The sequence below is a fragment of the Aquila chrysaetos genome, chromosome 25 (assembly GCF_900496995.4).
Source record: "Aquila chrysaetos chrysaetos chromosome 25, bAquChr1.4, whole genome shotgun sequence".
Lineage (NCBI taxonomy): Eukaryota > Metazoa > Chordata > Aves > Accipitriformes > Accipitridae > Aquila > Aquila chrysaetos.
The window spans coordinates 3,272,596-3,284,018 of NC_044028.1; the positions used below are offsets into that span (position 1 = coordinate 3,272,596).

At 49.6% G+C, this 11,423-nt stretch overlaps 1 protein-coding gene and 1 long non-coding RNA gene across 4 annotated transcripts; both read right to left on the reverse strand.

The window, feature by feature from the left end:
• Positions 1-73: 73 nt before the first annotated feature.
• On the reverse strand, positions 74-5,476 carry LOC115335832. The gene is made up of 3 exons (XR_005931452.1): positions 4,305-5,476; positions 1,088-1,138; positions 74-505 (listed from the first exon to the last, which is right to left on the reverse strand). It is a non-coding gene; the product is annotated as an uncharacterized LOC115335832 (long non-coding RNA).
• Positions 5,477-7,686: 2,210 nt separating this feature from the next.
• LOC115335831 (chemokine-like receptor 1) lies at positions 7,687-11,345 on the reverse strand. 3 transcript variants are annotated; one of them, XM_030002086.2, is made up of 2 exons: positions 10,719-11,345; positions 7,687-10,082 (listed from the first exon to the last, which is right to left on the reverse strand). In XM_030002086.2, exon 2 carries the CDS (start codon positions 10,062-10,064, stop codon positions 8,979-8,981), a length of 1,086 nt encoding a protein of 361 aa, XP_029857946.1. In that variant the 5' UTR covers positions 10,065-10,082; positions 10,719-11,345; the 3' UTR covers positions 7,687-8,978. The 3 variants fall into 3 exon arrangements, with proteins under 3 accessions (XP_029857946.1, XP_029857944.1, XP_029857945.1); XM_030002084.2 differs by having other exon boundaries at positions 10,671-11,345; XM_030002085.2 differs by having other exon boundaries at positions 10,493-11,345.
• Between the last annotated feature and the right edge of the window lie 78 nt (positions 11,346-11,423).

An 11,423-nucleotide genomic window follows, 5' to 3' on the forward strand; every position in this document is an offset into this window, starting at 1 on the left:
GAGGGGGGAGGGAGGGCGCGCGAGGGGCGGGCACGAGGCGACGCCCTCCCCCCCCCCCCCCCCCTGAGCCTTCCCGCCACGGCCTCGCGGCGCGGCTGAGGGGAGTCGCCGCCGGCGCCATCTTACCCCCTCGCCCCCGCGATGCTGGCGGGAGGCGGGACGGGACCCGGAGGAATGGGATACTGTAGGGACCCCAGTACCAAGGCCGGATTTCAGCTTCCCCCCCCCCCCCCAACAAAGAAAGAGCACGATGGGTGGGTAATGTTCCCCACCAGGGTGGTGAGAGCCCCAGTGAAAAGTCCATACAGCATAAACCAGCAGATCTCCGCAAGGTGCCGGGTTTCGGAGCTCCCACGCCTGCATCCCTGTCAGAGGGATGGCCGACGGCCACACTGCTCTGGGTACCGCCACCACAGGTGTGGTCCTCGCCATCCCCACTGGGCACCGGGGTGCTGGCTGGCCTTTGCTGTCGGACCCAGCAGTGTTTCTAGAGGAGGAAGATTTTCTGGAAAATGGATTAAGAAACAAATCAGTGGTCTCTCAGTTCCCTTATACTGTCTAGAGCATACACAATTTGTCCAGAGTCCCATCAGTGCCCTCCTTGCAACATACATAGGTTAAACTGGGTGAAGACGCATTTGACATCGGCAACAAGACGCTGATTTTAGTCACCCTGTTTAAAAGCCCAGCTTTATCACTAGACAGCACCCATGACAGAATTTGTGTCCTTTCACTGCTTTGACTAAGTTACAGTCAGCCTGCAGAGACACAGGACGATAAAGCTCTTGCCAGGGCTTCCATCTCTAAATAAAGAAAAAAAAAACACAAACCAACAAACACAAGCAGCATGTTTTCCCACTAGCTGGGTAGCTAGAAGCTGTTTTAAATTACACTTTTCAGTACGTCCAAGATGAACAGCATTTTATGGATCAGAATTTTACTATTTAGTGTAAAGATACAAGTCAGATCCTTTCTGCTGCAGCTTTTCCTCACAAAAGGCAATTAAACTTAATTATTCCTGGACTGCAGGATGCATTAGAGCAAGGCCTTGAGCACCCCAGCAGATAACCTCTGGTACTGGCCTTACCATGAAAGAGGAAGAAAAGCCACAGCTGCCAGGACTGCTCACCAAACGTGCCTGTAAAAGGACAACATTTAGATTTGTATTTTCAAACTGCAGTTTCTGCCATTACAAGATGCATTTTCCATTTTAAATATTCACAGGCCAGTGTTTCCCCGTATTTCACAACATTTGCTTATTGCTTCACACATTCCAAGGCTTCATCAATTGTCTCCTTTTTTTGCTTTTTCAACAGACTCGGAGCTAGGGAAGGAGAGCAATTTAACCTGGAGCCACTGAGCAGCTGCCAGATGTAGAGCACTCCACTTGCAGCACTCACACAAAGCAAAGGCATCTGTTTGAAATATGTGAGCAGAGAGGCCATAAGCCTCTTTGAGCCCTCAGAGATGCAGCAGTGATCCTCCGCCTTTCCTAGAATCTCTTCTTAAGAATTACACTTAAGTGTAAGACAATAGACCTCTCCTAACATCTCGCCACCCCCACTGTTCTCAGTCTGTATTTTTCTGCTTACAGGCTGCTGCTTCCACAGTTGATTCAGGGTCATTGACCCTAGTAGGGTCTTTTTTTGTTTTGTTTTGGAGCTTTTAGGACAAAGGGGAAGGGGGTTTTGAGCATTTTGTTAGCCTTTTCACACAGCAGCAGAGATTTCTCTCTTAGCATCACTCTTCATCACAGGACTTCACCACATGCTGGCATGGCAGAGCAGTTTAAGGCAGGACAGCTAGAAACAACACATGGTGAAGCACTGACCCATAATGCAATTAGCAGCCTTCCCCAGAAGCATTTTTCAATACCCTAGGGCACCCAGAATTTGCTGACTATTTGATTTATGCTGCCCCAAATTCCTGACATTGCTTAAGCAAACCACAGGACCAGGAACTAAAATATTCTGTCTTCTGATCCTTTTTATAAGGCTGCTGCCTTTGTTTTCTCAGAGCAAATCAATTTCTTTCCCACCTCTGTTTTTCTCGTCAGAGGAATGTGAATTTAAATCTCAGCTCCCAAGGGAGAGGGATTTGTTAATTTTACAGTATGTTATCCCAATGCTAGGAGTTTAACAAATAGTTGCTCCAAGATGAGCACCTGGATTTTATTTCATTTATAATGATTCAATTAGCAGTCATCTAAGGAATTCTGAAAATCTCCTGGGTGTGAATATACTGGCTCACAGAGATTTGTTGTTCTTAATCCAGATGGAACCCTGGCAAGCAGAGATGTGCAAAAAAAACCCACACCTAGTCCAGCCAGGGTGAAGGGCACTGCTCATCCAGTGCTTGGCTGGACGACAGCCTGCATCCATCACCTGAGAGAAAACAAATGCTACTGTCATCCAATCTCCTGAGCTCCATCCATCACTGCTCAGCCAGGTTGGCTTTTTTGTTTTGTTTTAGGGTTTTTTTGTTTGTTTGTTTGTTTTTCCCAAAACAGGTAGATGTTAAAACTCGCCTACCAAACCACCTGACAATTATCAGACATGGTACACCAAAGAAACATTTTGATTTGATCCTAATGGAGCCCTGTGAATAGGTTTGGTCTCCCGTAACGAGAGAGAGAGAGGTCCTACGAGGCATCCTGAAAACATCCTCTACCCTACTCAGCCCCTCTGAGCCTGCTGGGCGGTTCTGCAGCACACAGGCACTTCCACACTCAAGGCCACCACCTCCCTCCTCCCCTGCCTTCAGCTTTACTGCCTTGGGAGAGACTGTGTCTGATTTCCAGAAGATGCTGGCTTGGATATTACCCAGCTAGGGAGGCAGAACTCAAAGCAGCTATAAATGTATTTCTGAATCAAGGGAGGGAGGAGTAATTTTATAATTTCTTGGGAGTGATCTGGAAAATAGCATTCCCCACATCTGGGAACCTAAAGTGCCTTAAAAAAGGCCCCAGAGCAGAAAACACACTGATGTGAAGGGCTATGTGAGTAGATAGCACTCTCTTATTGTTTTATCAAATATTAGTGCCTGGCTGTCTGCAGGAAATAGGCACTGACTCATTGTGTTACAGTCCTGTTCCTCCTGAGTCACAAAGCTTTGACTGAAAGACTCACCAAGTTCAGTTTGTTTTCCTGTTTCTAACCGTGCTCTCAGTTCGGTGTCAGTCTGCAATGACTAACAGATCTGCTGCATCAGCTTCAGCACAGGCACGGGGTTATCTCCAACCAGCCTTCAAACAAAGAGGCGAGAGGCTTGTTGGAATACCCAGCGTTTAACAGGTCACTGCACAGACAAATGTCTCAAGCTGGATGAGAGGGCGAGGGTTGGAACAGACACTGCCCTGAAACAAGAACCGGCAGTAGCGCCTTTTGCTTTGTTCGCAGATTCTCTTTGCTTTGTGGTGTTTGTGTGCAGTTCTGACCTGCAAAGTCTGCATAACATCCAGTTAACATCTATCACCTTCTGTTTACAGATGTGGTTTGCCCTTTGATTTGCCTTTAGACAAAAGCAGTTGAACTGGACAGTGAAATCATGTCATTTTAGGGAACATGAACAGCTACAAAGTTAGTGCCAAACACTAGTTAGTGCCCTGTTCCTCTCTGTCCTACCTACTGGGTCCTAGTGTGACTTGCCATTTACTGAACTAAGCTACAGCTGCTCTACAAACAGAGTGTGCGCATGCATCGTGCCCTGTACAGGCATTCAGTGAACATACAGGAAGGGCTTGAGTTAGTGACTGGTCACTACAGAGCAAGCTTGCAAATTAAAGCAGAATTCAGTACAGGAGAAAAGATCCTGTGCTTCGCATACACAGCTGCACAGAGATATACTAGGGGGTGTAAAGAAAGATTTGGTACCAACCCTGCCCCGTACAGCTAAGCACAAGCTGGGAAAAGTGCAGGGAAGGAGCAAAGTGCAACCAGCAAAGAGCACCCTGTTCCCTTCCCAGTTCGGTGCCGATCAGGCCTAGACCCTGGATCGGCAATAGCATGTTAACTCCCATGCTGGGTGGGACCCTCACCCAGCTGCTACACCAAGAAAGGCTGAGGAGACCTGGGTAGTAAGGCTTGGCCTGCACCACTTACTAACACTATGACCAGTATCTCTCCTTCACAGAGAAGCTTTTTACCAATACCAGTCCTCTAACTTGCCATATTCTTTCCTGCCTGACTTCAGCAAGCTCTGGAAGAGGTTCTGCTGTCAGACCTCCATACATGTCTTTTGCTTTACCTTATCTGACAAATTGATTCCCCAAGCTTAAGAGTGGGACACTTAAAAATTTTACTCACCAGGAAAGTTTCACCAGAGGAAAGGCATAGGGACTTCTAGGTTTCACAGAGGCTTTTATTATCTCATTAAGTTCTCCTTAATGAGAACTTCCTCACCTGCTGCAGTCTCCCTCTCATTCATTTGCACCCACCATCATGCTGATGGTACCTTCAAGGCTGTCTTAGCTCCCACCCCTTCCTCCCTCTTTCCTCTTAACTATTCTGAGCCCAGTTTCTATTTCCATGCTCTCATCCAGGTCCCAAGGAGAAAATACCTTCTCCTCTTGAGCTACTGCTTGCCACGTCCTCCTTGGCTGGTTTCCTCCCTTATATCTCTGCATCTTCTCCCAGCTCCAGAGTCACCTGTTGTACTCCTCCAAAGCAAGGCAGCGAGAGCTCTTGTTGAGATCCCTGACTTATGTGCTTGCTAAAACAGTGTAGAACTGCCAGGCATAGCAATAATCCACAGCTGTTGAGGACCTACTCTGTGCTGCAATGCACCCCAGGCTTTAACTCCTTGAGATTCTTGATGCATCCTCATCTAATATCCTGTCTTCGTTACAGAATCAGCTGTGTCACAAGACCCAGTTACAACATGGTTGTCCCTCAGCATACGTAAACCACCACAGTTATTTTCTCTTGCACTAAAGACATAAGAACATCTTACCATCCTGCTAGACCCTAGTCTGACCAAAACTGTAACACTGATGCAGTGCTGCTTAGGCCTGTGATTGAATCAAGACAGGACACAAGCAGGCTGTAATTTGGATTCTGTCAGTTCGCTTTTCAGCATACAGAGGTCTGTCATCCCTCACCCAATATGGCCCCATGACATAATTCTTCCCATCTACACCAGCTAGTGAAGTATCACTGTCCCTTGCTACCTTCCTTGGAGGGCAGCTCTGGACCACAGCTTCAGCCAGTGCAGTTTCTGCACTCAGAAGGCACAGCCTGTGACAAATCCTCTAGCCAAAAATCACCTGCCAAGTCTTTCTGAGCTCTTCACCAAGATGTTTTGGTGATTCTGTATTTACCTTGCCCAACACCAAATTATTAGTGACCTCATCAGACTGCTCACCCTGGTCTGCTAATTCATACCAAACTCTCTGACTATCAAAACTTGCTTATTCTCTCAGCTAAGGCTCCCCCCTACATAGCCTGAACCCCACACGCCCCAATGGCTCGCTCTGCCCGTCCCAGCCCACTGTTTGTATGAGTGGGGCTGTTGGATCGGCCCCTCCGTGGGACCAATGAGGGCCTCACGCCAGCAGGGCAGCAGGTTCAGCATCTTTCTCAATGACTGCAAATACTGGGCGGTTCAGGCTGTTCCACCCATCCGATCGCATCTGAAAGAGCCTTGAGAGCAAAGCTGCGTCAGAGGGGGGCACAGCTGCCAAAAGAGTCATTCAACTTCTTTGGATTGTTTGCATGCCTTTGGAAAAAAATTTCCCCCCCTTTTTTTTTTCATTCAAGCTTTTCTAGACAAGCACATGACAAACACAAGTATCAGAGAAAATGAACAGCCTGACTTCCAGTTAGGAATGAGGGACTATCACAATTATCACTGTGATGATGAGATAGTCTGAACATGAGGGAACTCGATACAATGGGAGATTTATCTTGGAACCAGTCCCTTGGCAGCCTGACCCCATACTGGTGTCAGCATGGTTTCTTACTGCACAAAGGCTAGGGATCAGACCTGGGATGACAGACCCATCTCTATCTCAAGCGCATCCTGTAATACAGCAATGGCCATTACCATCGATAAAACATTCACTTCCCTCTTGTTTCTCCCAGCAGTATTTTGGCAAGTGTTCTCAGGAATGGCTGTCTGAAAGCTTTCTCAGTCCCTTCCCCATCATGCAGGGAGATGTTCAGCTTTGTAAAGACAGACTATTTTGCTTAGGCATAATAATGTGCCACTTAGAGTGGAGGTAACTTCTGGGAGGGATATTGCAAGAGAGAGAGAGAGCAGCTTGGTCTCAGGTCTGTGTTCAGACGGGGTTAGCGGGTGAAACAGAGCTGCTGCGTGAAAGGAATGCTGGGCTAGGCTGGGATGCCAGGAAGGAGATGGTGCTCTGTAGGTTAGTTACCTACTGGTATTCCAGTGGTAATTCCTTAGATCACCCAGACACTCTGCTTCATTTAAATCATGTTGTCCCATGGGAACCCTGTACCCACCTTGGATGTCCAAATGACCCAGAAAATTGCTTTCTTTCCTACCACAAACCAGGTAAATACTTCAAGTCCGGAGCTTCAAGGGTGCCGGGATGAGAAGACAGGCATGACAGGAATCTGAGGCCTTGGTCCAACACTCTCAGAGACTCTTGTCACAGGGAATTACGTGGGCTCTGCAAACAGATAAGGAAAACCAGAAACAGCAAATGCTGGTCTGCACAACCTTGACACTGCAATCGATGCTGTAGTTTATCACCAGGAGCAAGTAAATAGCCCCCGAATTGCATGCTGCATAGCAAACATTGCAGTTTTATCTGGATGACAGGCAGCAATTTGTGGCAAAGGGTAAATCTCTCTGTTCACTCATGCTTGACATATGGATGGTCCTGTTACATTCCCTGTTCTCAGCGGATTTATGCATGATTTTAAGGTTAAGTACATGCATGCCTGTAGGATCACAACCTTCATATAATATTGCCTGGCCCAGCAGACCCATAATTAATCCCTAACATGTTCAAGTGACAGCTCTCACTTGGTAATGTCATCCACGCAGAATAGTGAGGTACGTGTAAATTCGTCAGTTCAGGCTGGGAGTCAGAGACTTTCCAGCCATCGGAGCAGTGAGGCCCCAAGGCAGGTTTCTGCCAGGATGAACAGGACAAATGGTAGCTTGGGCCATTTTACGGGCACATTGGGCAGGCCAGGAGAGGGAGGTGTGATACAGTCACCTAATTGTTCAGCTGCCTAGGATGGGCTGGGAATGACAGCACCTCAACGCTACCGTTCCCTTTTACGTGACCAACATTTTCTACTATGAAGATTAAAGCAGTTTAGAGGCTGATCAAGCCTAGGAAGAAAACGCCCACCATCTTCATCGTGAGCAGTTTGCAAATGTGAAACTGGAGTAGACCCAGCTCAGCCACACTTGGTCTTCTTTCTTCTCCAAACCACTGGTTCTCAAATGTGCCAAAAGGTCTGAAACCCAACGATAAGCAAGAGCTGCAGGCTGGCAATCAGATCCACATGGACAGAATGCCCCAGGCAAGTCCTCACACCCAGGTTGAGTCCTGTCTACTTCAGTCATGAGAGTTGCTGCTAATGCCAGTGGTTTCCAAATTCTGAGTATTTAATCTTTTTAACTAGTTGTTCTATTACCGAAGATGAGCATGCTCGGTCAGGTTGCATCAACAAGTGTTTTATCACACAGGCAACACAACAGGCTGGGTATGTTTTACATAAGTTTAATGGGGTTTAATATTCATTCACCAACAGTACAAAATGTCAGATCTTCACTGTTTAAGGGCCAGAAACATGTCAAATGCACACACACAGACAAGCATTGCTCAGCAATAGTTATGCTGTACATCAAACCTGAGGAACTGGAGCACAACCAATAATTTGTCCTGCCACACATCTGGGGAGAGAAAAGATGAGTGTCTTACTAGCTATTCCAGACCCTACAAAAATACATATAGCCATTTCATTTAACCCTATTTCTTTAAAAGCTGCATGTGTAGGAGTGCCTCTGGATGGATCCTACTGCACGTTCAAGCTGCTTTTTTTTTTTTAATTATTTTGTCCTTAAGCTTTAGCAGCCCATGCACCAGACTGGAATGATACATGGGAAAGGATTTTTGTATTTTGTTTACTAATTTAATTACAAGGGACTTATGGAATAGCTCTCCCCTCCCTCATCTTCTCCTCTGGACAGCTGAAATGCTGACGCAGCCGTACACCTCAGCACAGTCATACACCTCCAGCGCAGCCGTACACCTCCAGCACAGCTGTACTCCGCCAGTGCAGCTGCACCCGATTTTGCTCCCTGGTGGAACCCCAGCAAAGCTGAGCTGCCAGGGAAGTCTGGTAAGGGCAGGGAAGAAAATCTCCTCTTGGGTCGCCACGTGTAAATGCACTGCAGGCAGGTGAACCCAACAGAGATGCAAACAGGATTTGTCCCCAGATGCCTCCCCCGGACGCGTACAAGGTGACCCTGGGCTGGGCGGCATGGAGAGCACCTGAGAGCTCCCTCCTTGAGAGCCCCAGGAGGAGAGGAAAGTAAAGGGAGCTCTGCCAGCAGAGTCACAAACCCAGCGAATTTTATAAAGGGTCCCCTGTTAAAAACTGGAAGCTGTAAGAGATCAGCAGCGCTGAGGCAACCAAATCTGATGGCAGCCACCACCCAGGCTGTGATTGCCCCCTCAGCATGGCCAGCCAGGGAGATATTTTGCTGGGTATGATGGACCATAGGGGGATGGAAGAGATAGAGGGACACAAGGCAGCCAAGGAAGCAACACAAGGAGCAAAATGTACTTTGACTTTCCCACCCTGCTGCAGCCCCAGATGGTTGTTTAATTTCTGTAATATATTAAGTCATAGTAGATTTGAGATACCTCCAAAATGTGAAATCACACTTCGTTAGCATACACAGCCCTTTGCAGCCCCCAGTTCTGCAACTATAGCTCTGAAATGAAGGGAAATCGCAGAGAAAATAACTGCCCCCTCCACACCAGTGCCTGCTCAGACCCTCGGGACCTCCGCTTCCGAAGCAGACCTGGACTTCCGCCGGCTGGTCAGACTGCCCAGGACCGACTCCTCGCTGAAGGCCCCTTCGAAGGTTGACAGGATGGACTGGCGAAACTTCTCCTTGAAATCCGGCCCCACAAATACGTACAGGATGGGGTTGATGCAGCTGTTGAAGAAAGCAAGGCTGGAAACCAAGGGGATCCCTATGTAAAGGGCCATTTTCATCTCATGACTGGAAGAGTTTTTGGATATTTCCAGCAAGGAGAAGACGTGATAGGGGAAATAACAGAGGAAAAACGAGACTGTGACAGCAATGATAATTCTGTATGGCTTTGCAGAGTTGGCTAACTGCCGCCTTTTCAGCTTGACAGCAACGATGCTGTAGCAGATGAGAATCACCGTGAAAGGGATGAGGAACCCGCATAAGAATCGTGTTATGATCATCGCTTTGTGCCGCATCCTCCACAGCCTCCGCGTTGCCTCGGACGTGTAGTCATCGGAAAGTGCAAAATTATTATAGCAGCTGGTGATGTTCCTGGAACTGACCACCGTGTCCCGAAAGACGAGGTACGGGGAGCTGAGGAGGAGAGCCAGGATCCACGTCCCCAGTGCAATCCTGGCTGCCAGCTCCGGACTCCTGCGGTTGTGAGACCAGACAGGAAAGGCCACAGAAACGCAGCGGTCCATGCTGATGACCGTCAGGAGGAAGACGCTGGCGAACATGTTGAGGAACGCGATGGTGCTGTTCAGCTTGCACAGGAGCTTCCCAAATGGCCAGTGAAAGCCCAGGGCGGTGTAGGCAATGCTGAGGGGCAGGAAAAAGGTGAAGATGAAGTCAGCAATGGCCAGGTTGAGGAACCAGACAGAGTTTACCGTCTTCTTCATCTTGAAGCCTGCGATCCAGATGACAAGGCCGTTCCCTGTCACCCCCAGCAAACAGGCGATGCTGTACACCACCATGGAGAGGATGTGCATGCTCTTCTGCAGGCCGGAGTAGTAGTCATGGGCAGTGGCGTTCTCGGACTGCACGGTGGGGGAACTGGCAGAGAAGGGTGAAGGGGAAGAAGAGATGCTCTCCATCACCGGCAAGCCGGAGTCCTGAAATTGTAACAGCACACATCGCTATTATCTGCAGCTCCTACAGCTCAGGGGAGGAGAACATCTTTGCTAGTGACTGTACACAAAAGGTATATGCAAAGCCAAATTATATAACTTAATATATAATTAATATAAAGTCCTTCTTGATAGCATCTGCATCTGCACATCACAGAAACTACCGCGACCAGAGAAACTGACCCAGGTTTTGCTGCTGGCACTGGCGCTGCTGGAACACCACCTCCATAAACAGCCTACAACAGCAAGCGGACATGGGCCAGCGGCAGAACCGTGGAAACCCAAATCCCTCAGCTGTGATGGGTCCTCTTCAGATGACCGACGACAAATTAGGATAGCAAAAACCATCTAGACTGATAAAGATTATGTTAAAAGACTGTTCCTTCAACAAATACCTTCCAGGGCAGTGCACTCCAGTAGGCAGAACAGTACCCGAGGTGTATTCTGGTGTAACTGTCAGCCCTTCACCCACAAACCTTCCTCCCGGCGAGCCCACCGTTCTCCTCGCCCTTTGGCACCCTGCCTCGGCACACCGCCTCGCTGGGTCCAGGTCCAGGTCCCGGCAGGACTCACCGCGGCACCGCGCTCCTTGGCCGCTCTGCCCACGGCGGCTGGTCTCACCTGCTGGCTGACTCCCCTTTGGGACGCTGCTTCTCTCTGGAGTGACTCACGCTGCCTCGTCCCGTTTTGCCATGGCTTGGGATCACGAGGAATTTAGTCGGATCGCTTATTCCCTAATCTTGTTCCTCAATTTGTGGTACGTTGATTTAACCCCTGAAGCCCCGGCGGCCACAGGCTCCCTCGGGCCGCTTGGCCAACCCCATCGGCAAAGCACCAGGAAAATACGGCCCCTCTCCTGCCTGTGACACTCACACCCCCCCACCCCAGGCACTGTCCTTCCTCCCGAGTGCCCGGACACCCCACTGGGCACCGGGGCTGGCCTGCGGCCGTGGGGGGGGGAAGAGGGGGACCCACGGAGCAGGCTTTGCTCCCCACAGCAGCACCACACCGGTGCTGCCAACCCAAGCGGCAGCCTGGCAGGCCTGCTTGCTTTGAGACGTGGTTTCGGCCAGCACCCCGACCTTGGGGGTGGCTGGAAGCGCTCCCTGCCTGGTGTGGGGTGGGGGGATGTCCAGTCCTCCAGCTCATGGGGGGAAGCGAGAGGTACCCCCGGATTGCTGGGAACACCCCAGGCAGGTCTGGGGGACAGGGTCCTCCCCTGCCCCGCGCTGTAGGGCAGGCGGAGCCAGAGCTGCGGGGTGACGGCGGGGGGGGTGTGACGGCAGAGGGGGTGTGACGGCAGAGCGGGGGATGACGGCAGAGGGG